Source organism: Nasonia vitripennis, assembly GCF_009193385.2.
Source record: "Nasonia vitripennis strain AsymCx chromosome 4 unlocalized genomic scaffold, Nvit_psr_1.1 chr4_random0010, whole genome shotgun sequence".
In the NCBI taxonomy this organism is placed as follows: Eukaryota; Metazoa; Arthropoda; class Insecta; order Hymenoptera; family Pteromalidae; genus Nasonia; species Nasonia vitripennis.
In genome coordinates, this window is record NW_022279646.1 from 755,645 (window position 1) to 782,488 (window position 26,844).

At 35.0% G+C, this 26,844-nt stretch overlaps 2 protein-coding genes across 9 annotated transcripts in view; both read left to right on the plus strand.

The window, feature by feature from the left end:
- Positions 1–26,844, plus strand: part of LOC100119221 (multiple ankyrin repeats single KH domain) — a 490,846-nt gene that overhangs the window by 55,075 nt on the left and 408,927 nt on the right. The gene's annotated exons all lie outside the window — the stretch shown is intronic.
- Positions 13,850–17,918, plus strand: LOC116417401. Of its 2 annotated transcripts, none has more exons than XM_031930216.2 (2): positions 13,850–17,406; positions 17,492–17,918. In XM_031930216.2, the coding sequence occupies exon 1, from the start codon at positions 16,497–16,499 to the stop codon at positions 17,397–17,399; it is 903 nt and encodes a 300-aa protein (XP_031786076.1). In that variant the 5' UTR covers positions 13,850–16,496; the 3' UTR covers positions 17,400–17,406; positions 17,492–17,918. Both variants share the same exon structure in this region; 1 of them encodes a protein (XP_031786076.1).

Consider the following 26,844-nt stretch of genomic DNA (forward strand, 5'->3'; position numbering starts at 1 on the left):
ACCACATGAGAAAAGATCCATCCATTCGAGTGACTCACCTAAATGTAAACCAAAATTTTGATAAACCTTCTAAGGAATACGAAATGCAACATAAGTCTAATCAAAGTAATGCATATATCGATAATATTCATGAGAATAAATCTAATCATATATTGGCAAAACAACAAAAATTAACTAAAAATTGGAATAATTTGTATGAAAGTAATGTATTAGATGAAATTGATAACTATTCAACGTACGTTGGATTTGAAAAATGTCAGATACATAATTTGAATATCTCTCTATATTATAAAAAAAAGTGTCGCCGTCGCCGTTTCAAAAATTTTCCCCTTCATTTGATCCCCCTCATTTAATCCCCCCCAATTAATCCCCCTTAATCATTCCCTCTCACTTCTTTCCTTACTTTGTTCCCGTCAACAAAAGACGTTTTTGTTTTTGTTTTGTTTATGATTTTTCTAACCAACAACAAACATCTTTCGTATTGTCCGTTAACTTGTTCGACTTTTTTGAGTGATGCTGTCGTGAAGTGGATATAAATAGAATTCACAATAAGAGAAAAAGAAACGGCGAGTGTAGCGCGGTTCGACAGAAGCTTCGCCATTTGCTGCATCTATATTGCAAAAAAAAAGCAAAAGAAAATGTGTTGCAGGTACGTGATGTATCTGTGTTTTCTTCTCATACACGGCAAATGCGTATGTTCTCTCTCATGTGTGCTCGCAGTTCGTAGCGCGACGGCACTTATTTCACCCACCTTCATTCTCCCTTTGCGCATCACAGATAAATCCAAATAAATATCAACTGCCAGATACGCTGCAGTTTCGTCTCGCGCTTCTACCTCACTCCTGACTATGTGTGAGTGTGTGTGTGTGTGGGTGCGCGCGCGCGTGTGTGTATATCTGCCTATGAAATAATTAGCTACCGAAGTACTTATTTTTATAATCAAGTATTTATACGATAGGCTTACAAACTCTCAATTCTCTTATCTCATCCGGTTATGCGAACATTTGGTTATATCGTGACGTGTATTATTAATGTCAAAAGTGCGTTCGAGACATATTATGTATAGTATGCTCAAGTCATTTATGTTGAAACCTCTTTATACTTTTTGTATGGCAGTTATAACCACTATCTCAGCGTCTTAGTCTCATTGGTATTCATTTATGATGATCTGGCTACGACTATCGTTGTCTGCAGTATCACCATTGTTTTGTTATTGGCGTTTGTTCCTTGTGGTCGTTGATTGAAGCGTTTTTTGGCTCCTATCGTGTTCAGTACTCGCGGTCAACGTCGACATTTCAAATGTCCGTTATTCAACAGTTTAATCATACTAGATAGTTATCTGCGTATAAAAGTCGTCCGTTCGCGTAGTGACGAAATTCGAGTACAAACTTTTTTTTTCATGAGTGTGTAACGGTTCAACTTTCCCCAGGATGTTGGACAGTCAGTCGGTTCCAGGATCTGTATTGGAGAAAGGGGCAATAAAAGAGTCTGGTCTTATGTTTTTAATGTTAACAAAATATATTTCCTTAAGTAGATAATAGTAATTGGGAATCAGTTGTTAAATCCCGTCTGAAACAGAAATCAATTATGCGCTTGGTTAAGAATATTTCGCCTTTACAAATGGAATTGTTTAAACTAGCGCTGTTAACAATTTACGAAAATATCTACGCGACTTCGCTATAACAATGAGTCGGTGGTTACGGCTACGTTGTTTCGGTGCGGTGACGGTATGGCGGATCGGTGATGGGTTTGAAGGTTAGGATTTCATTCGGTACGGTGGAGTCGTGTGCGCACGGGTGACTTGCGTAACAACAATCTCGACCGCCCTGTGTGCGCACAGTAGCGGCCAGGATAGTGTAACGGGATTTTGAGGTTATCCCTCGGATTTATGAAGTCGTATGCGCACGGCTTCACAAATCTTCGTCGCTCGTCTCGTTCCTCTCTTTATCCTGTGTGCGCACAGAGATAAAGCGAGTCGTGAGATGTCGGCGTAAGGCTGGCTTTGTTGGTTAGGATTTTTACGGTGGCACCGGGTATCGTCACGTGTGCTTACGTAGACGAGGCTCGATGTCGCTCGGGTGTTCCGGGTTGCCTCGTGTGCTCACGACGGCAATTCGGAGTTTCGGGTTTCGGTTCGTCTACCAAATCGTCACGCGTGCTCACGAGACGACTTCGTTGGCGCAGATCTATCTCTCGCTGTTCCCTGTAGTAACGTGTGCGCACGATGCTACCTGGAGTGGAGCTCGAGTAGAACTCTCCCTACCGTGTTGCGCTGTCCGCCTTATAAAGGCGCGCGGTGCGGATACGTATGAGCGCGTACGCCGCTCGCGCTACCTGGCGCGTCGTTGCTAAGCTGTTGGTCGGCTGTCGCGCTCCGCGCTCGTGCGGACTCGCCTTGCGGTTGTTGCGCGCGCGCGCTCGCTTCGCTTCGTTCGGACTCGCCTTGTGAATGTTGCGCGCGCGCGCCCATTTCGCATCGTGTGTATTCGCTCGCTGCGCATGTTATGTTTATTACGGCCGTATTCATGTGTATTTATATGTGTGAGACTCGTGTCTCGTCACAAGTGTATATATTAGAACGTGTCCACGACGTTAGTGGTTGTACACACATCGACATATAGGTACACAGCAACATGCAAAAGCTGTCAAGTATAGTAAAATACTATGGAAGAACTACGGATAAGATTAGAGGCTGCGCTGTGCTCGCTGTGGCCCGGTGCAGTCGCAGTTAAATAATTCACAGGCCAATCGGGCACATCTCGTCCGATAAACACGCGCGATTTTCCGAGAATTCAAAGCTTATAAACTTTACAAACGAAATGAATAAACATCGTGGCAATCGCTTTCGAAGTATTTGGTTTTTCGAGACTTTGAACTACAGGCTGAGTCTACGACTGGCGGTCACTGGCTGCACGGCATCCGTAAGAATTCAATATGACCGAGAGAGATGGACATCGAAGGTCCCTTGCACAACTACGGCAGAGTATATCGCGAATGATAGTAAATTACATCAATTTCTAAAATAGTTCTAAGTCTATTTTGAATAAAGTGATTGCGTCAAAAAGTCAATGGAGTACATAAAAAAAAATCTACAACACCGAAGTGATAATACTTAACAGCTCGTGAAAAACCTATAGTAGGTGCTCTATGGCTACACTAAGTTTAGTATAAAGTTGCATATCAAGCGCTAAGATGTACGGATGTGACATATTATACGAGTATACACAATATAACATAATCATATAAGCAGTTTAACAATTTCATAATATGTAGTGCTACGATATTAAGATAAGCATAGAGCAAAAGTAAGTTGCATCCAAAGAGAGTCGCGCCCCCTCTGTGCTTCGGAAAACCGTAACATAGGTGGAAGGGCTTTTATGGCACCAAAGCTCAAAGGTGCGGAGACTCGTGCCCTTTTCAGTGGGTCCAATCTATATCATTCCAACGATTCGGCAATGCACGTTTTCTTAATTGAATCCAATGAATTGTATACGCGCAAAATGATTCAGGCAGATCTCTGAGTTTAGAGACTGATAACAGAAGTGGATGCGAAGCTGATGCACGCTTGGATTATTGGATCAGCGCGAGCTTAGTAGTAGCGACAAAAACAGCATGCTCGTGTTTACTTTCTTTCTCTCCCTGTCTCTTCCGCCATCTCGAGTGAATGCAATACATACGTTGCGAAAAAAAGTTTTAAAAAGCAGGTATATTTGTCACAGGAAAATACAAAACGTGATATATATATATATATATATATATATATATATATATATATATATATACATTGGATTTTTGAAAAGGCCAGAACTTTTTCAGAAGCCCTTGACCAGACGATCATTTTGAGACCTCAAACGTCTTGTTAGGTTAACCCAAATTGGGTGCACTGATGGTCCGGTTGACGTGAAACGTCCTATATATATATGGGACGTTTCACGTCAACCGGACCATCAGTGCACCCAATTTGGGTTAACCTAACAAGACGTTTGAGGTCTCAAAATGATCGTCTGGTCAAGGGCTTCTGAAAAAGTTCTGGCCTTTTCAAAAATCCAATGTGGCGCATAAAATATGGAGCCTGAAACCCACGTTTTCATAGCACATTCAACAAAAACAATAGTAAAAATGTTCTAATTTGTGAAATATCCCACCAAAAAGCATGTACAACTCATGATAGGACATATTATTGACAATGCTGACGGAATTACAAAATCAAAAATGGCGGAATCAAAATGGTGGACATTATACCTCCACCAAACCCATTTTACCACAACAAATGATTTTTGATCAGTTTAAAGTATCGATATGGGGGTTTTCAGGGTCACTGAATCTTATTTTAACCTCGACATTTCAAAATTCGAAATGGTGGATCCAAAATGGCGGACATTATACCACCACCAAACCAATTTTACCGCAACAAATGATTTTAGATCACTTTAAAGTATCGATATGAGGGTTTTTGGGGCCACTGCACCTTATTTTAACCTCGAAATTTAAAAATCCAAAATGGCCGATCCAAAATGGCGGACATTATACAACCACCAAAACTATTTTACCGCAATGAACGATTTTAAATCAGTTTAAAGTATCGGTATGGGAGTTTAAGGGGCCGCTGAATCTTATTTTAACCTCGAAATTTCAAAATTCAATATGGCCAATATAAACTGGCGGATATTTGTCATAACCCACCCGCAGGCTCTCTCGCGAAAAGCCCCTGCTAACGCGCAACCCGCCGAACACGCCACGCACGCTGTAGCACTTATCACCGCGGCGCGCCGCTAGGCGGCTGCGCATTACCCACAAGTGAAGTAGCGTCGCGGAGGGCACATAAGGATGCCGGGTCCAGCGCTGTACCTCGCCCCTCTTCCAACAGCCTAATGCTGTAAGTACACGGCTCGTGTCCAATGACAACTTGTGCAAAGACTTCAGCAAATAAAACTGTTTTGTGGCAAAGGAATTTATTGCTTTCAAGTGATTTATTTCATCCCTCTTTTTTACCTACACCCCCAACCCCTTCCCACACGTTTAGCAACCCATAGAAAGGAATATTTTCTTCAAGGAATGCTTTTTTCATCGGCGACTTTTTCTCCAACAGTCTTTTTCAGGATAGTTGGTGAGCAAGTCCATCAGCGGCTTTATTCATAGGCGACTTTTTCTCCAACAGTCCTTTTTAGGATAGTTAATAGGTACATTAATAGATACATTGGCGACTTCTTCTTCAACATCCTTTTTAAGGCAGTTGTTGAGTAAGTCTTACTTTATCGGCAACTCCTTGTTCAACTGTACTAGTCGTAATTTTGTTATTTCTAACATTTTTTTTGTTTTGGTTGTGCTTTCTCATATCCTACAACAATGTCTTCTCCTGCGAAAAAATATCGTATCGATAGATGCGTTAATCCATTTGATATTAATACAGGACACAGCAAATCTCTTAGGAAGATCTCCAAAGAATTTCAAGATGTCTATCCCGATTATCCAACATCTTCACTGATTTGTGATACAGGTAGAAAATCCTTTTACAAACTACATGATTTGTCATCTCCAAACGTCCGTATGAGTGTTGATTTTGAATCAGACACTGACTCACCTTCGGTTTCAAACACGGATGCACCTATGCAAGATGATCTTACAGATATTTTAACTGGACTTAAAAACAAATTCCAATCCCTGCCGGAGAACGATCCATTACGTGTCAGTATTCTTACTATTTTGCCCGAACACTGGGCAATACGTAAAATTATGAACCAATTTGGTGTGTCTCACAGAATGGCTCGTAAAGCAAAACAGTTGAGAAAATCAGATGGAGTTTTGGCTTTTCCTGTTGCAAAACGTGGAAAAACATTACCTGCAGAAACTACTCAGAAAGTTGAAGATTTTTACGAAAATGAGCTTAACAGCAGAATTATGCCAAATAAAAAAGATACCGTCAGTATTTATTTATATGGTGAAAAAATAAAAGTGCTCAACCATCATCAGAGTCTGTGTATCGTGCTTTTTATAATCAGTGCATCAATAACGCTCTTTCCAGCCTGCCAGATAAAGCAGTCGTCCAGTATCTCATAGTAGAATTTCGTTGTAAATCTGAATTTTGTTCGATGACACACGGACCGATGCTATATAAATACATATGTACGAAATGTGCCACACACATACACACACGAAAATGCAAGTAAAGTATTGCTCAGAAAATGCAAAAAAGTACTCACTTTCGCCCCTAGGAAAAAAATACTTTTGTCTCAAATATATGTATATGTGTATGTGTGGGTGTGTTTATACGTATTTATGCACACAAAAACACTAAAAAGGTCTTTCGCCTCAGGCTTAAAAAACTTTACTTTCGCTCTACTTTTTCGTAAGTGAAAAGCGCGTTTTTAATGCACGTGTTATGAAAAATACTATTTATTGATGATTTTTTTGATCATTTTTTTCATTATTCTATTATGACATGCTTTTTTGGTTCTCCTGGTAAAAATGCATTTTGACAAACTTTCACGCTTGTGTCAAAATTTAATGATTTTCTAGCTTGTATAGCATAACCATGTGAGAGAGAAATATGATGAGTATGTGCGAGGAGGGAGCGAGATACGTAACGAGTGCGCACTGCGCATGCCCCGACAGAAGCAGCAGACGATACTACGCGCTATTGGTTATTAAATAATTTTGTTGATTTAAACCATTTAGTTGGAACGTGTTTTTAGACCAGTAAAGGAAATAATCGTGATTAACTATTTATTTTTGTTTTAATACTCAAGTATTTATAAATTATTTTACGTTTGAATTTGAAATCAATAAAGTTTTGCAGCAATATTAACTGCATAAATTCCATAGTTTAAATTGCATAGTTTCCATTTCAAAAGATCAACTTGACCTTGAAATGCCCTTGAAGATCCTGTTTAACGACAGGGTCAAGATGACCATTCGTCAGCCGGGGAGAAAACTGAAAACTTTTGTGGGTAACATTTTCTCCTTGAATGCATTCGTGTTCAGCTAACCAGTTGTACTGTTATCGGCATGACCAATGACCTGGACCATTGAATTCAAGGTCAAGGCAAGGTCATATTCAAACGTAAAATTTCCCGCTCTTTCCATTTCTGGTGCCAAAAGTAGGGGTTTCTATTTGAAAAAATCGACTTGACCTTCAAATGACCTTGAAGGTCACGCTCAATGACATTGTCAAGGTCATCATCAGATAGCCAGGGAAAAATCCTAAAACTTTTACCCAAAACTTTTTTCGCTGGCATGCTTTGCCAACGAGATAATTGAGATTAAAGATTAAAATGACTCACCCTGTATATAGGAAATACTGTTTAAATTTCCGAAAAGAATGCTGCCAAAAAAATTTTTACGTTACATGGATAGAAATAATTGAACATTTCTTAAATCTAGAAAAATTATAAATGAGGAATAAGCATCAACTTTACTTGCCGTAAAACATGTGCTAAATACTGAAATATTATGACCGAATTGTAAAAAAACTAGACAAGAAAGTACCAAAACATTGTGATTACTTGCTCAATACTCGGAAATAAAATATTTTTCGATTTACAAAAAGTTATCTCTCTGGGGGGGAGGGGGGACTTTTTCTCTCCCTGGGGAGGAAAAAACTTTTTCCTCACAAAGAAGTAGATTTTGCAGGAGGAAAAAATTTGTTCTTTTCAAGGAAGTAATTTTTTCTCGAATTTTCTATTCCTTTCAGATGCCCGAAAAGAGTGGCCTATTTATGCACTTATCAAAGAAAGTACGGTGTACAACAAGGGGGGTGTAACTTTTTCAGACTCGAGTGATGTTTTGAGCACTCGTGTCCATCTCGGGCGCCCTCGACTCCCACTCGTGCTCAAAACATTACCCTCGCTAGAAACATCCAACCCCCCCCCCCCCAGTTGCACAATATACTATTATAGCAAACTAACTCGCTTTGCTCGTGCAAAAAACCTCTAGCAAGGTAGAAAACCAACTCCCACAACAGTGTCATAATGTACTATTAAGCAGTCTTGACATTGAAAAAACCAGTACCACATTCCCTCCCGGGCGCCTGGAGAGGAATGTGTATTTTCGGTGCTGGTGTGAAAAAAAATAGTATACGCACCACGGGAGGAAAATTGAACAGCCCATATCTTGTGTTTGCCATCCTCGCCTTTGGCTCGGGTGACAGTTTACACGAGATATGGACTATCCAAGTTTTTTCCTCCTTAGGCACGTAATATACTATTTGGGCAAAAGGTTAAATTGTTTTTTGCCTAAAAATCAGTTTTCTCGACGTCAAAAATGCTCAAAAGCCCCATCCCTAATGTCAGCCGTGTATCGGATTCACACCTACTAAACCCAACCACCCCTTACCATCACTATAGTCATCCTTTATTTTCTGCGTCGCACACACACACGTACATACTCTGTGTAAAATGTGTAAAAATTAGATGCATAATTCACTATAGTGCATATTAAACAATAATATCAAATATTCAGTATATTACCTCTGAACAGATGTTACACTGACATGTGAATATTTTCATAGAATCACGTCTCTGGTTATAAATGACACATAGAGATCGACTGTTCTTTGCAATAGAAGATAAGTATAATTTATTTTGTGCTTAGCATACATTTTTAACGTCAATTCCCAATGTAAGCTTTATTGAATTTAAAATATTTCTGATTTTCAAAATAAATTTAGAGAGTAACGAACGTGGTGCACTGAGTAATCAAAGTAAAATTAAAGAAATTATTGTACTAATATCACATGAGAATCAACGCAAAATTATTCACTAATCTTAACGTGTAATGAAACAGTGTTAAAATTTTTTAACTTCACTCAATAATAGTAAAATAAGGGCAATTATCACATAAGATTTTCCGTTTGTGGTGCAAATTAAAATATAACAAATGAAACATTTTGCGAATGAATATTAGAAACTAGTGTAGTTTTCTGAGGTGTTAAATTTTGATGCTACACTTGGGAACTAAACACGGTTCTACAAGTAGATTTTTTCCCACGGAACTTAGAATTTTTTCAGCTGTGGGACTTAGTTAATTCACGCACTTGGCCAGATGAGATTTTGTCATGAGATCTCATGTAAGATTTTACCTGAGATTTATCAATAGGGAAGTGAATCCTACCGTTATAGATACTTCGGATATTAAAAGTTTTTGTATTTTCATGAAAGTACTTCCAAATATGAACGTCTTGCCATTACCAAATGTGTTACATTACTAATATCAAAAGAGCATTGTATATAGATGAAATATATTTTATAATAAATTGATCAAATACTTATTTAGTACTCCTAACCACAAATAGACTTCCTGATACTGGTTTTCTCTCTCTCTCTCTATTAATTAAAATTTTGATTATTATTGTACACTTATTGAAAAGTTAATAAAATTAGCAATTTACAATTTTAAAAATATATAAATAATATTCAAAAAGATTCTATTAATTTTTGCCAACGATAAAATTTATCTCTAAATATCAACAGTATTTTTAAATAATTATTTCGAAATAGCAAACGGGAACAATCTAGCATTATAACCATAATAATAAAAATAATAATAATAATTTTGAAAAGGTTTATTAAATTATAGCAAATATAAATCCAAAACATAATATAAAAAGTTACATGCTTTTCACCTGAAAATCATCTGCTAATCAAATACGAAACTGGAACGCTTTTCCCTTGAAAATCTCCTGGAAATTATCTGATTATCACTAAAGCTTTTTCAGTAGGGCTGTGATTGGATTTTTGATGTGACTACCGCAGAGGCTACTTTCTTATCTTTCCTTGATCTCTTAGTGTAGTTTGCTTTTCGTTTTTCTACCTGGCTTGGTGACATTGCCTTACGTTTATTTAGCCTTGTCCTCATTCCGGATATGCTGCTGGTTCGGTAACATTGCCGCTTTACTTAGCATCAATCCAAGGCTCTCCTTGCTCTTTTCCATCGCCACTTGTCCTTTTTCAAGCCGCTTTACCTGGATCATAATCGCCGATAGATCGTCTTTAACAGACTTATGAATGTTTAATGCGTTTGACACAACATTATCCATAGAGTCCAGCCTGTCTTGGATCTTCTCCCATATGCTTTCTCGTTCTCGCTCAGCATCCCGGATCGTATTCCAGATCTCGAGAGCTCCGTTTCCTGCTTTGTCTCCATGCTCGGTTACATTACACCGGCACACAAAATAAAAAAAGTTGTCTGCGCGAGAAATCAGACCTATCTATCTTTATGTTTTTCGGGTCGCTGAATTCGAATATAAGGTCAGTTAGGCCCCATCACTTCAGGGTCAAGGTCAGTTCAAGGTCAAATTGGGAAGTAACGGTTAAAAAAATTAAAATGCTATATATTCATGTTTTTTTGGTCGCTGAATCCAAATCCGGAATCAGTTTGGCCCCATCACGTCAGGGTCAAGGTCAGTTCAAGGTCAAACTGAGAAGAAACAGGTTAAACCGATTAAAATGTCATATCAAAACTTTCCAAAAATGGAAAAAGATACCGAAAATTTGGGTTGCTTGATGAGTTATAAAATGCATTTCTTACATTCCCATCTTGATTACTTCCCTCTTAATCTAGGAGATGTCAGTGAAGAACAGGGAGAACGATTTCATAAAGATATAAGTGTAATGGAGAATCGATACCAAGGAAGATGGAATGTCAACATGATGGCAGATTTTTGCTGGACACTGAAGAGAGACATTAATACAAATAACAAAAAGAGAAAAAGAAACCCATTGCATAGGTTATTTGAAGTAAAAAGAGTTCGTTACAAGAGAAAAAAGGAGTAAAGAAAGACATCGAGAGTTACTAAGCTAGTGAAAAAAAAGCCAAATAAGAAAAAAATATAAACGAAAGCAACTTTTCTCTGTACACAAGGAAGATATTATGTGATTAAATAAGATTTTTTACAATTTTTCGGTATCTTTTTCCATTTTTGGAAAGTTTTGATATGACATTTTAATCGGTTTAACCTGTTTCTTCTCAGTTTGACCTTGAACTGACCTTGACCCTGACGTGATGGGGCCAAACTGATTCCGGATTTGGATTCAGCGACCAAAAAAACATGAATATATAGCATTTTAATTTTTTTAAACCTTTTCTTCTTAATTTGACCTCCAACTGACCTTGACCCTGACGTGATGGGGCCTAACTGACCTTATATTCATAGCAGCAGAACCGTCGCAGTCCCGACGATCCCCGTCAGTACTTGGATCTCAGCCCCGAGGAAACCGGTCTCGATCGAGCAGTTCGAGCAGTTCGAGCAGTTCCAGTTCGAGCGGAACGTCAACGGTTATAAGCATACATGATCTTGGGCCGATTCCCAAGCGGAAATTAAATGGTAAATAATATTAATTTTTTCTTAAAATATTGATTTATCTATTAAAAAAAAATAACAATATTAATTCTTTTTTACAGAAGACAAAGGCGGGAATGAGCAGAAGAAAAGGGCATCTGGTGGGATGTCTCCAAAAGCACGAACATCGAGGATGGACCTGGGTAAGAAAATATTATTTAAATATTAAATTAAGTTAATCTTTAAAAAATTCACGTTAAAAATTAAAAATGTATTTATTTGTTTCAGAAGATACGAGACCAGTTTGCGAAAGACGGGGCCGTTTACAACTGAAGCGGACAGATAGCACTGCTGATAAAAACGTAAAAAATAGCAGCACTCAACATTTGCAGCAGCAACAACAATAGCAACACCAAAAGCAGCAGCAGCAACAACAGCAGCAACATCAACGCAATCTACCAAGAATTGTAGATCCAATTGATGTATCCAAAATTTTTAACGATTGTAAAAAAGAAAATAAATTTATAGATAGATTTGTTTTTTAGTACACTGACCAGAACATATAGTTTTGAATATCGCGCAGAAATATGGCGGCGAACAATGTACATGCGATCACATCATAACCTTTCAGCGTCAGCCTAGATGACCGTTATCTGACGTCATTTTTTCCGCGCGATATTTAAAACTATTTGTTTCCGACACTGTACAAGTAAGTACATTTTTAAATAATCATAACATAAGAATTTTTTCATTTTTTTAAAGATTATTTTATTTAGTGCAAGCAAGTACATTTTAAATAATTATAATCTATCTCGTCATGACTAAAGTTTCCGGCAATATAATTCAATAGCCAAGCTCGTATCGAAAGGACGTTGTGGACAGCACACGCAGGTGATCGTCGTATGCAAAGATCGTGGCTGTAGCAAAAGTAATGTTCATTACTTTTTATATTCTCAAGTGATGGACATCCGAGATCTTCAACATTTGAGATTAAACTGAAAATAGTGGAAAATTATTTAGTAAATACGTAAGTATTTATACTTTCAAAGTATAAATTAATAAAACATTAAGATATATTATAAATACTTACGAATTTGGTAAATAATTTTTTAACCACTGTGCTTTCTACTCCCCCTTGATAAATAGCTTTTGAACACCTTGCGTACAGATTTCTAAAATATGCTTAAGTCGATGGTATGGAATATCATCAGAATTCCATTGGATTCCATGGTAACTTTTTTCTAGCCAGTGTATCATGCATTTTTCTTCCTCTGTTAGATCTTCTTAAGGCATTGGTGACTTAAAGAGATATACAGTTGGAAAAGCAGTTTTTTTCAAGATAAGAAAACTGATTTCCTTAAAAATAAAAGTATCCACGGCAATTCTTTGAAACCCTTGAATGTCCACAATATAAACGTTTTCTTGTGGACATTGCAGCATGTTATTTTTAAACATTGTTTCGTATTCACACGCTGTAGTCATCTTGTAGAGTTAGTTCAGTAAGAAGTAAGTATTTAAAATGAACAGATTGATTCTCACACGCTCAATATATAAGGAGAAACTCCGCCTTATGTTTTTTACAATTGGTCGCTCAAAAAAAGTACAGGTCTGATTGGTCTAAAAATAGAAAATTCATCCCTTCCCAAGAAAATATCCCTTCTCTTCGACATAACTCGCTTCTCAGTTTCTCTACTTGGTAGATGACGCTTCTCATTGGACAAAAGATAGAAAATCCATCCCTTCTCTTTGTTAAAACTAGCAATTCATTGGTAGTCACTAAAATTTTCCACTAAAATTTTCTTCTTCTTTCGCGATCATGCCTATATAAGGGAAAACATTTTACTTTGAGGAGCAAACTTCGTCTACTACAGTACACGAAACTAGTTTTTTAAAAGTCTGTACATCCTATTTTGTGAGTGTTACTTTAAGTGAGAAAAAGTAAATATGGCTTCAATTAATTTTTCGAACGTCTTGTCAATTTAGTGCGTGATACTTTACGGAATATACACGAAATGAGCAATAATGATATTCATTATTGGCTAGACATGTACAATTCCACAATAAAGGAATTAAACGAAAAAATCGATAAATCGAATCTTGCAAGAGGAGAAAAGCAGAAATATCAAACTTGTATGACACATCTTTCATGCATACAAGTTCAATTCGAACAACATCTTCAGCAAGGAGGCAGTCTACAATCAGAGGAAACTGAAGCTCGAGTTGAGTGGCGAGATGTACAATCGGCTTTCCAAAATCGAATCAGAACAGGTGTGGTTGTAAACATAAAGCATTTGGACATTTTAAGTTTTTTGAACGATGCGCAAAAGCTCTTCAACGTTAAAGTAGAAGATTGCTTGAAGGAATATAACGCTGTAAAAATAAATTCTGACTATCGCTGAATTTTCCATGCAGAAAAATGGTGAGGAAACGACGGATATTAAATATTTTACAAGTGAAAGTGCTACAGCATACATGTCAACAAATTTGGAAGAATGGTTTAAAGATCATATTAAAGAACCTATTCTCGCCCAGCTTGAAGAATTCCAGGAGAAGGATTCTGGCTGGACTCTGACGAGTATTATCAGTTTGTGCATAAATATGAAAAAATATTCTCCGATCAAGGGGAATTCCTTCATTCCACTTCCAAAGTTTATAGAAAAGAAAAAAGCATGTGTTAATGTTCGTAATAATGACAATCAGTGTTTCAAGTATGCTATACTTTCAGCATTGCATCCCAGTGAAACTAATCCCAATAAAGTTAATCAATATCGTTTGTATGAGAACGAGCTGAACTTTGGTGATATAGAATTTTCAGTCAAACTCAAAGATGTTCCGAAATTCGAAAAATTAAATAATATTTCAATAAATGTATACATATTGAAAAAGTATAATGCTAAGTTTGAAGTATCACCTTGTCATATTACGAAAGATAAGAAAGAAAAACATGTCAATCTACCCCTCATTCAAGATTTTTACATAGATGAGAATGAAGAAAATAATCACAACGTTGACGGAAGCTTGCCTAAATACCATTATGTTTGGATAAAATATCTGTCTCGACTTTTAAGTACTCAATTGAGTAAATCTCATGTAAAATCTTACCACTGCGAAAGGTGTTTACAAATATTTTACTGTGAAGAAAGACTGGAAATGCATGAAAATGATTGCAAAAATGTAAATAAATGTCGAATTAATCTGCCCGACTCTAAGAATAACATTCTTAAATTTGAAGATTATAATAAAAGTGAAAAAGTTTCTTTTGTTATTTACGCAGATTTTGAATGTTTGTTAAAGCCTACTGAAAATGAAAATGCTTTTCAGCTTCATGAAGCATATAGCATAGGTTATTATATAAAGTGTAGCTTTGATGATAGTTTATCTATGTATAAATCATATAGACAGGAAAATGAAGATGAAGAGACACCAGCGAAATGGTTTGTTCGAGAACTGAAAGTAATTAGTGAAAAAATTGATGAACTACTCAAGAATCCGAATCCAATGAGACTCACAGATTTGGAGGAAATATCTTTTAGGATATCAACAACTTGTCATATATGTCGAAAACCATTACGTGCTGAAGAACTTGCAGTACGAGACCATTGTCATCTCACGGGGCGGTAAGTTGTCTTTTCAATTATATTCGAAATATAGTAAATGAATTTCCTGATTCTAAGATAGATTTTCTTTTTCAGTTACAGAGGTGCAGCTCATAATTCATGCAACTTGAATTATAATGATTCAAGATTCATTCCTGTGGTTTTTCATAACCTGAATTACGATACTCACTTTATTTTAAAAGAGATTGCTACTTCTACGTTGATGAAAGGACGAGTCACTCTAATACCTCATAATAAGGAAAAATATATTTCATTTAAGAAGTATATAGATGACTGTGACATCAGTTTTAGATTCATAGATTCATGGCGATTTTTACTGTCATCATTGGAGAAACTTGCATCGTATCTGGAAAATGTGCCGATAGCAGCAAAGAAATTTCGATCGGATGGACTGACAGATAAAAAAATAGATCTCCTTCGACGAAAAGGTGTATTTCCATATGATTTTGTAGATGGATTAGATAAGTTGACAACTACAAAATTGCCAGAAAAGAATGATTTTTATAATAAACCGATTCTCATATTGTTAAAGAAGACTATAAGCATGCTGTTCAAGTTTGGAATAAGTTTAATATTTGAACGTTGGGAGAGTATTCAGATCTTTATCTGAAAACTGATGTTTTACTATTGGCTGACGTTTTCGAAAGTTTTCGAGAGACATCTCTGAAAGCGTATAATTTATGTCCAGCACATTTTTACACAACCACAGGTCTTACATTTTCAGCAGCTCTAAAAATGACAAAGGTGGAATTGGAGCTCCTCACAGATATCGATATGCTAATGTTTATTGAAGCAGACATTCGAGGAGGAATAAGTCAATGCTGCAATCGGTATGCTAAGGCGAACAATCCATACATGGGACCATCATACGATAAGAATCAGAAAACGTAGACACTCTTATATTTTGACGTTAATAATCTCTATGGATGGGCCATGGTGCAGCATTTACCGGTTGGAAAATTCAAATGGATTGGATATGAAACGAACTCAAACTTTTTCAATGCGCCACCAGACTCTGATATAGGATACTTCGCTGAAGTAGATTTAGAGTATCCTGAAGAAATGCATGATGATCGTCGAGATTTGCCTTTTTGTGCAGAGCACCGTACACCTCCTGGCTCAAAGCAGAAGAAACTGCTGACTACTTTGAATGATAAAAAAAGGTACGTTATTCATTATCGAGCGTTGAAACAGGTATTGGATAATAGACTTCAACTAAAAAGAGTGCATAGGATTTTGAGTTTTGAGCAGAAGCCTTGGCTCAAACCATATGTCGAATTTAATGTCGAAAAGAGAAGAGAAAGCAGGCCAAGAATGAGTTTGAAAAGCTTTTTTACAAGTTATTAATCAACGCAGTCTATGGTAAGTGCATTGAGCGAGAACGATCTCGCGTTGATGTGCGATTAGTGAGTAAATTTGCAGGTCGATATGGAGCAGAAGCACGTATAGCTCAACCAAATTTTTATAGTTGCGCTATCTTTGATGAAAATTTGGTTGCTATACTGCTAAAGAGAACTAGTATTACAATAAAAAAACCAATATACGATGGTCTCAGTAGTCTTGATTTATCTAAAACATTGTTGTACGATTTTCATTATTCATACATGAAGAAGCGACTTGGGGAAAAATGTAAACTCCTTTACACTGACACATATAGTCTAATATATGAAGTTGTTGATGTGGATATGTATCAGATAATGAAAGAAGACTTGCACAAATTTGATACTTCTGATTATGACGAGAACAATCAATTTGGAATTCCACGTGTTAATAAAAAAGTACCTGGATTCATGAAAGATGAATGCTGTGGCAAGATTATGATGGAATTTATTGGTTTATGGAGCAAAATGTATAGTATTTTGATTGATGGATCCGAGACAGTGAAAAAAGCCAAAGGTATAAAATCAAGTGTTGTGAAGAAAACAATAACGTTCGAAGATTATCGAAAATGTCTTAAAGAACAAATTATTGTCAAACGTGAGCATTGCAATATTCGCTCCAAATTACACATTGTGCACACTGAAAAACAGAATAAAATTGCACTAAGTCCACATGATGATAAGGGATTCTTATTGCCCCATAGTACGGATACTTTGCCCTGGGGACATTACAGAATTGTGGAAGAACAGATAGCGCAAGCTGCAATGCAAGTGGAGGGGATGGCAGATGAGAGGGGATACAGTCAGAACAAAAAAGAGAGGGGGAATGAAACAACCAATGACAATGCATCGCGGGTGGGGATGACACTGTACAGCAATGAAGGTGGACAAATCGTGATTGAATATGATATTTTGGAGGAGTTTATACACGACTGGGCTCCATCATTGGACCAGATTGGATCTGAACAAGAGAAGAGAAGGGATATATTACAAGAGGCAATGGAAGGGGCAGAAATTGTGGTGGGAAATGGGCAATATGAACAGACGAACGTTGACGAGGAGCACATTCGAGCAATCGAAGAGTTCGAGGACAGCCAACCTTGTGCAAAGAAACCAAGACTCATCTAACTTATAAGTAAGTTCTGTTTCTCAGTTCTCTCTCAATTCTTACTATTGGGCCATTTTCACTAACATAAATTCTTATTTTTACTTTTTTCCAGAAATGGATCTATCTGCACTTAACAATGTTGCTGAGCGTGAGTTCTTGCCCAGGAAGAAATTGATGGACTTAGAAAAAGATCATCAGTACATGGTGACTGCACTTGAAGAGGTGAAGACAAGATTCGGTACGAAGGTTGTAGCTGAACTCGATGAGAGCTTCCAAATCTTCCTACCAGAGAAGATTTCATCAGCCATCCTAAAAGATCAAGAGTTTTTCAACCAACTCTCCAACACTGCAAATAAACTCTGTTTATTTGTAGTATATCAAGGTGGAACTTCTTTTAAGTTTGAATCTATTTCTGCTTAAAGCAAAAGATAATAATGAAAATACACAAATTGATTCTTTTTTACAATCTATTTATCATTTTTATATCAAAATCTTGTACATAATATTATACATGAATAAACATACATTATTAAACATAATACGATTGCTTTTTTATTTACTACCACCACCTATGATTCTTACAATTATATTGGAAAATATTAATATTTTGCTTATATCAAAGTTAATTTAAAAAATCTCATTTTTATCTATCCAACTATTGTGCTCGTCTGTGAAACCTAACCATTTAACAAAACCGCGTTTACCACTTTTCTTTAAAATTTTTTCTACTAGACAAATTTCGGGAAACGTAGTTTTATGAATTTCCGTTTCATAAAAGCCGCCAGAGACGGGTTTATCATAATAATCTTTGAGATGGTAAGTTACTGGATCTGTTTTTACTACTCGCGTTATTGTGAAAATTTCTGTAGACCAGTTCGGTGTGTAACCTTTTTAAAAAACATTTTTTATCCTACTAATTCGTACTTCATCTCCTACTTTAAATTTCGGCTTTTTCACTGGCGACTTTTCATTTGGAAAACGTCTCTTGACTTCTCGCTCATTTGCCTGTGTAACATTTTCAGGCTCGATTCCTGTTGTCCGATGTTTTCTCGAATTATATGCTTTGAGCAAGTTAGGTAGAATATCCAACTATTTATAGCTTCCTTGTTTGCTGAAATTGTTCTATCAGCATAAACTGTAAAGTAAAAATAAAAAAAATTAAAAAAAAGTAGAGAACGTTATAGGCATTTCAAAACATAATAGAGAGAGAGGAAAAATTATTCCCATTCTCATCGGGTACTAAAACACTCTGAGAGGAGAGAGGGTGTTTTAGTATCTTGGAAAGAAAGAGAGATGGGATCCCTCCTCTTCCATCGGGTACCAAAACACTCTGAGAGGAGAGGGGGTGTTTTAGTATGCCTATAGCCTATCTACTCATACGGGTGTCAGGCTTGCCCGCGCGTGTGTGTGTGTGGACGCGTTTTTTTTTTATAGCGATTTTTTAGTTTTGGGATTTCAACTTTTTCTAATAAAGTTATTGGAAAAGTTGATAAAAGTAAATTGCTTTGTATGTACCTGGAAGAAAATAAAATGACCCATCTTTTTACCGCGATAAATTTTTTTTATCATACACCATAAACTGCGATTTTTTGAAATTGTTTTAACTCGAAAACTACATGTTGAATCTTTCTAATAAAAACATAATTATTGAAAGTTATTAGGACTGTACTTCACTTTAATTTTGAGTCTTTAATTTTGATTTCATGGGGCAGATCCTGAGATAAACATCAAAAACTGAAAAAAGTCGTTTTTCTACGTGACGCGATAACTGGAGTAATCAAGTTCAAATTTTGGATTTAGTTAGCTTTATATAGCACCCTTATCCCTGCCTTTTGGTTGTTTATGATACTAGTTACTTTCAAAGATATAAAGCTACAAAATTTTGTTTACCCTTTGCATAATTGAAAACGGCATCGCTTATATTTTAGCGTCTATCTAATGAATTTTAATGTATATTTAGGCTCTTTATTTTGTTTTTGTTTTATCAATCCGTTAAAAACAAGATTTTTAGTTACGCATGTGCGTTTTTTCATGGCGATTTTTCGATCACCAGTGATTTTAGATGCATTTCGGGAACTATTCTAACCATTATTACTCGGATACTAAATGTTGAACTTTTCCTTAGAACATTATTATAAATATAGACTACTTAAATTTTAAGTCATTTCATGGAGCATATCCGCAGAAAAACTTAAAGGAGAAATTTTAAATCCGACGTGCATTTTCAGATTGTTTCTCTTTGGCAATCGGCGTCGGCAATTATAGCTATGCGATAAAAAAAGAGAGAGAAATATAATCGATTATGTATACATAATTGATTCAAAAAATTTCTATCTATCAAACGAAAAAGTACATAAACATTATAAAATTATGTATGAAGTAAAAATAATTTAGATATTAAAGCGATACATGATGTTGAAGGAAGCTAAATGCCAAAGAATTGGCAGCGGTTTTATTTTTGCAATATTTCATCAAATAATTTATGGAAATTGCTCTTAATTCATGCATCTTTGTATTTTTTATTTTAAAGTATCAATTCAAAATTTGAGAAAATGGTACAATCAAATGAAAAAGTTGAGAAAGTCAAAATATTTGGTAGACCTTTAATAATTACTCTTAAAGTTTTCAATATATTACTGGTTAATGCATTATTTAATTAATATTTGAACAATACATATGCTTAAAGAAAGCTACGTACTAATGGGTTGGCAGCATTGGCAGCATAGGCTTGTTTTTGACTTAAAATCATGTAGAATCAGATGGTATGCAGAGATGGTAGCTGAAATATTTGTTCTAGCCTCAAACTAAAGTCACATGTCAACTGATGCTTGCTTTAGTGATTCATTTTGTATTCAACAATCAATGAAAATACGAGAAGCATATAATGGATAATCAGATTTCGCCAGCATTGGCATTATATTTATACAATTATTTATTTATTTATTCACTTACTCTTTTTTGTTTTTGGTTATAATTAAACTTATTTTCCTAGTAATACTAGTAGAAATCTGAAATTGTGTTTTAAGATTAGTACAGTGTAGTCTAAAGTCTGCTTCAAAAGTAAATGATTGCTCTAAATTTAGAGGGTTATCGAGAGCAATAAAATTATTTTTATGAATTATCTTTAGTATTTTTCTTTGAATGCACTAGATTTCAATTGCTCTTATACGCTACACCCCATGCTATGATTTCATAGCTGATTATGCTATGGAAAAAAGCATAGTATATCATTCTGAGAGATTTGGTTGGCATTGTGTTAGCTAGTTTACAAAAGATATACACAAGATTAGTAAACAGTACAATAAACTAAATCAGTAAACAATACAATAAACTAAATAAATATTTAAATAAACCAAATTCTATTACTGTATAACTTTTCTCTTTTTCGAATTTCCCTGGGTTGAGCATGGGCCGTCTATGTATGCGTGAATAAGTGAGCTCGGGTAACTTCGGGCATCTCCGCCGCACGGACTCTGTACATACTTGTGTTTCTTATGCGGCTTCCACAGACTGATAACACTTACGACAAGAGAGACACGTTTGTCTCTTGTGATATTATTTATTCAATTATTATGGTATGACCATTAAGTTTTTCGACTGCTATGCAACAATTATATTAATGATTTCTATATTTTGTAAAAATATTTTTATACATTTATAATTTTTTCTGTTTTAATAAAGGCTTGAAGAGGTCCCCACTAAACGTTGCCGTTTATTTATGAATTTAAGTTAAAGAAAATTTTTTTTGAGAAATCAGGGTTATCCCACCACTTTTGTCCGTCCAAAAACTTTATTCCAAAAATATGGATGGGAGTAATAACATTCATATACACAAGATACTTAGTCTTTTTTATTATATATAGTAAGCGTTCGTCCTACTTTAAATGGTAGTTAATAACTATTACCAGGTATTTGTAATCCTATACTCTAGTTATCATCCTATCTTGTATTTTGATTCCAATTTGCGTAGGTACACTATTACAATAACTTTCGAATGTCATGCATATTGTCTTCCCCACATTTATATATAGTATATTCACAGCAAGCAAATTATTTATCACTAGTAAATAACTGTTCATGTTCTTTTGCGCCTCTACCCAAGTTTTTCCGGTGGCTATTACAGCGGTATTGTCCGCGCACGGCAGGATAGAGCCCAAAGGGATCTCTTTCAAAACGTCGTTTATGTAAAGTATAAAAACCACTGGACCTAAGGTAGTACCCTGGGGTACACCAGTATTTATTAACAGATTATCACTTTCGCTATCCTCTACTTGAACAGTTTGATATCTATTGTCAAGGTAACTTGAAAGTAGATCCAAAGCCTGTCCCCTTATTTCTATACAATAGAGTTTTTCAAGTATTGATATGTGGTCGACAGTATCGAACGATTCAACGAAATCAAGAAACGTAACAATCGGTTGTATGTTCTTATCGTCATTGTTGAATAAATTTTCGGTAACGTTGTTTAACGCATCCTTGGAACTAACATTCTTTTTTAATCTAAACTTATGTTTCGATATAATATCATATTTTTGTAAAAATTTATATAATCTGTGGTATATGATTCTTTAAAGGATCTTGGAATATTTGGTATTAGTGATAGTGGCCTGTAGTTGTTGGTGTTATGTTTCTCACCTGCTTAGCGTATGCAAAATTTTGAGTCATTTGGATACCATTGAGACGAGATATTAATAAAAGTATTTTTTCCATTTTTACATGTAGTCTTATGGAGAAGTCAATATGAATTCCTTGTAAACAGAAATTGATAATATTTATAAAATAATAAATTGTTTTAATTTTAAATCAAATAGCCGAATAATAAAATACAAAGGATCTCACTCAATTGATAGTAATTGTTTTTTGATACTTCTTAACTAATTCTAGACTCCAAATAAGGTACATTATTCAACAGTTTCTGATACTGCTTATCCCAAACTTAAATAAATTAATTAATTTATTTATTTATTTATTATCAGAAAAATATAATTACATAGAACTTATAATAACAATCCACGCATTTACCCACAGAGGTAAACAGAGTTATCTGTTCGTAGATCCGGTACAAAAACTTAATATTAACTTAATACTAAATATAAATGTTAAATAGTATAAAGTAACAAAAAAACAAAATAACAGTTGTATGACAGCTTGATAGATATTCTTAAATCAACTAGTAATAATAAATTCATGATTTCTAAAATAAAACGCTTATTTGCTATAATAATTTCTCTACATCATAACTATATTAATACTGAATTTGTCAGGTTACAATGTACTTTGAGTCTTAGTAGCAGGGTGCTACTAGACCAAGTTTTGTAACCATTTATTGCACTCATTTCTCTCAATCACCAATATCTAATTAACATTTGTCTCGCTGTAGTGAAGGTTTCGATGGATGCATTCATCGTTCTGGCCAAAATTATTCTGTCAATTTTGCTTAATCTAGCTGGACATGTATGTCTAACTGCGCATGTCACTCTGTAATGTGGATAAAGCTGTCTATGTTGATATGCTGAGTAGCATTTGCAAGATGAGGTGAAGACTGTGTCATCAAGAACTATTAGGTCCTTATGCTGCATTTGATGTTTTAGAGGGTACATTGAGTTTATGTAAATTGATTTTAGATTGTGGTAATGGTAGCATAATCCTTCTTTTGCAAATAATTAAGTTATATTGAGTGGGTTTTTGTTAGTTATAAAGTGGTTTTTGTTTATAATTTTCAATATTCTTTTCTGTAGGTTCGCAATTAGATTTAAGGCACCTGTGAAGGCTTCCCCCCCCCCCCCCCCATGCAATGATATGCACAAATACAAGATATTTGGTTTTGCTATAGAGGTAATTTATATATTTATCCCATTTCATGTTATAATAAAAAAAACCCTAGATATTTACAGTTGTTTGTTCATTTTAAGACTTTGTTATTGAGTTTTATCTCAAAGTTAGTTAGAACACTATACTGATAATTGCCAAAGGTCATATATGTAGATTTATCCAGATTTAACAAGAGTTTGTTTATGGCAAACCACTTCGATATATTTTTTTCTTCGTTTAGTTCAACACCTTTCCAAGTATTATCTTCAATTGTTATGGCTGTATCATTAGCATATGAAATTATGTTTTCCTTTAGCATATCATTGATGTAAATTATGAACAGAAGTGGCCCGAGCATAATGCTCTGTGGTACTCCCGTATTGACTATCATTGATTCACTTGTGTATCATTAATTTTGACTCTTTGTTGTCTGTTGAATAAGTAGTTAGATATTAGATTATAGGTGCAACCTCTTATTCCATATTGATATAGTTTTTGTAGTAGTATATTATGATTGACAGTGTCAAACGCTTTAGCAAGATCTATAAAAGTTATAGCAATTAGCTTGCTTCTATATAAATTTTACTATAAAAATTTTTATTTTTATATAAGGTATTTGTAATATTTTGATAGCAAGTGTTTTGATAGTTCTTGCATTTATGTTATTAACCCCGCGATTTTTAAGTTTCATGTTATTTATGATGTTTGTGATTTTAGCACACTTAGTTGATTTGAGGAAAATTGATTTAGTATTTGAATTAGGTAGTTTTAGCTAAGCGTTAATTGGCATTTGTTTTTTTTTGCCCAGTTCTAGACCAACTTTACCAAAATATTCATATTATTTGTAATATCCCTTGAACCAGTTATTAGTTGATTGTTTTTATTGTATATTTTAGTATTTGGAGTATTTGCTTTTTTTGTTTTTACCTAGTTTTTTATTTATCAAGGTCCAAAGGTATTTTGGAGTGTCGCTGTTTGTTTTCACTTGTAGTCGATTATACTAATGTAGCATCCTTGATATCTTTACGTATGATTTTATTATATGTTTTTTATTCGTTTTTTGTAGTGATGTTGTTAGGTTCCCATTTTCAAACATTATATAGTGTTTCTTTGGTTTTACATGATGTAATGATTGCTTTTGTAATCTAATCTTTCCTCGGTAAGAATGGCAACCCGAGTCTCCGTAAAAACTATTACGAAAGGTTTAATGTCAAGGCAATCGTTTGAAATTCGTAGACTATCGAAATTTGCGTTTAAACTTCTAATGTTAATATACATAATATTTTCTACTTTAGTTTTGAAAAATTGATTGATGGCGTTGACATTTTTTGCAATGATTTCTGTTTTCACAAACTTGTTTTGCAGTTTGTTGAGAAGTTTTGAATTGCCCTCCATGTTATTTGATTTAGGTTGCTTCTTGACGCTCGTAGCGATGTTACCGATCTGCTACGAGTCGTAGTTGGTTTCCCGGATTTGTCAACAACGATGTCTATTCTACCGATGAATCTCGGTATCCTTGGACTCAATGGGTAATCAGTGTTGATTATATCCGTTTTTATTTTATTTCTTAGGACCTGACAATTCTTACTGTCATTAGCCATATGATTGGTATTATAATTACTATTGTATTTTTTATTGTTATATAGGCAATTTACACAGCATAATTTTTGAGTTTGTTTGCAGTTTATAGAATATTGTGGTCCAGAGCACTTTAGGCATACATTGTCATTTCTGCATTTATTACCACTATGACCAAACCTTCCACATAACAGTTGTAACAAGGTCTCACATTGATATCATCGTATACTTAACAGTTTTGGTATCCGATGAAAAATTTGCTTTTGTTCTCTTTGATATACCTGTAAATTTCTGCTGACATTTCAATTAGGATACTAGTTTGCTTGCTTTTGAGGTCAACGAACTTATGTAGCACTTGACATTCTGTCTTGAGATTCTTGAAATTCCTTTTTATTGATGTCAGCTACTATGCTTTCTTCGAGTAGTTTCATCATTGCAGTCTATTTGAACTTTAGTGTCATTTTTGAATATTATTTTTTTTTTGCAGTTTTCTTTTTTGTTATATAATGTGTTACAAACTTTTTTAGGCTGTTCTTGTCTTCTGGATTTTTTTATAATTATTTTAGGAATCTATTTTGGTTTTGAGTTAGTTGTATTTAATATTTGGGAGTAAGTTGGCTATATTACGTTTTCTTCAGATTTACTTTTATTTACTATATCACTTCAAAGCTTATTTTTATCTTTTAGTTCAGTTACTAGCTGTTTTAACAGTGTGTTTTCAATTATTAATTTCTCTTGTTTATTTTCACTTGATACATCTAGATTTGTATTATCGGTATTATTTATTATTTTAGTTAAGTAACCTTCTTAAATTTTGTCCATTTGTTCAAATTTTATTTGAGCATTATGCATTTTGCTGTAGTGTTCAGTGCCACCTTATCTTTATTCGAGGTTAACTTCATGTCTTGGTGTTTAGGACAGATTACTAGCACATTACTTATCCATTTTGCGTTTTTTAATTTTGTAAAATTACTTTGATGGTAAACACTTTTACAAGTTAGACACACAACTGTTGTTACTTCTATTTTTGGATAACATTTGTAGTAAATATCTGAACCGGGTTCCGGAGGCAGTTTCTCATAAGACGCCATTTTGGAATAAATCAATAATAACAATAATAAGATAATAAATAAATATTTGTCACCAACTTTTGTTAGAGCAAACAAGATTGTAATGCCCTATACGCGATCCGGCGTGTAACTTCCTAGAACATATACATTTAAAAAAATCCTAAAAAACATCCGACTCTGCCTATACAGCGAGCGCACGGAATATTTCGGCCGTCCCCACTCTTCTCACCTCCTACGAAACCAGCAGCTACGCAGTAGTCAACGCAGCGACGTCAGGCCATCGACGCGCATGTGTGCGTGCGCGTCTCCCTTCTCTCTCCAGCTACCAAGCCAGCATTAGCAGCAGCGCGTTGCGTAACAGTATTTATATGTATATGTGAGCGTAAGCGAGCGACGGCGAGTCGTGCGCATCCGAGTATGTTTGTATGAATGATAAATGTAAATATGAATGAATGATAGTATGATTGTGTGAATGTGCGAATATTTTCGGCGGCTCGATCAGCGCTCGCTTAGCGCCCTATAAAAGGCCTGTGTTCAATCACTAGTAGCAGCACAATTAAGCGCTCTAGTCTACTCTGGCTGCACTTTTAAGCGCCTTAGTATATATACAAAAATCTACTGCAAAATTAAGCGTAGAATTTAATAATTATAAAATTCGAGCAATACTTTTAAGCGCTCTAACACATACTCAACTGCAAAATTAAGCGTAGAATTTAATAATATTTAATAATCGCATAACAGACGTCTTTATCAAAAAATAAACAAAATTGTAACTAAATCTGATTTAAAAAGAATAATAGCAATATTAGGCATTATTTTTGTTAATATACACACTATTTTAAATATAAACAAGAGTTTATAATTATTGCGTTGCTTATCCATTACCCACAATCCCGGACCTACTATTATTATTATTTAATTCATTTAAAATCAATTTTCTTTTTATATTATTCGTTAAATAATAATTTAAAGTAAAATAGATTTATTCCAAATCTGAATTCGGATC

Bases quoted from the DNA above. Each gene is read 5' to 3' on its own strand.
- LOC116417401 (XM_031930216.2), top strand. From the start codon at position 16,497: ATGAAGAAGCGACTTGGGGAAAAATGTAAACTCCTTTACACTGACACA.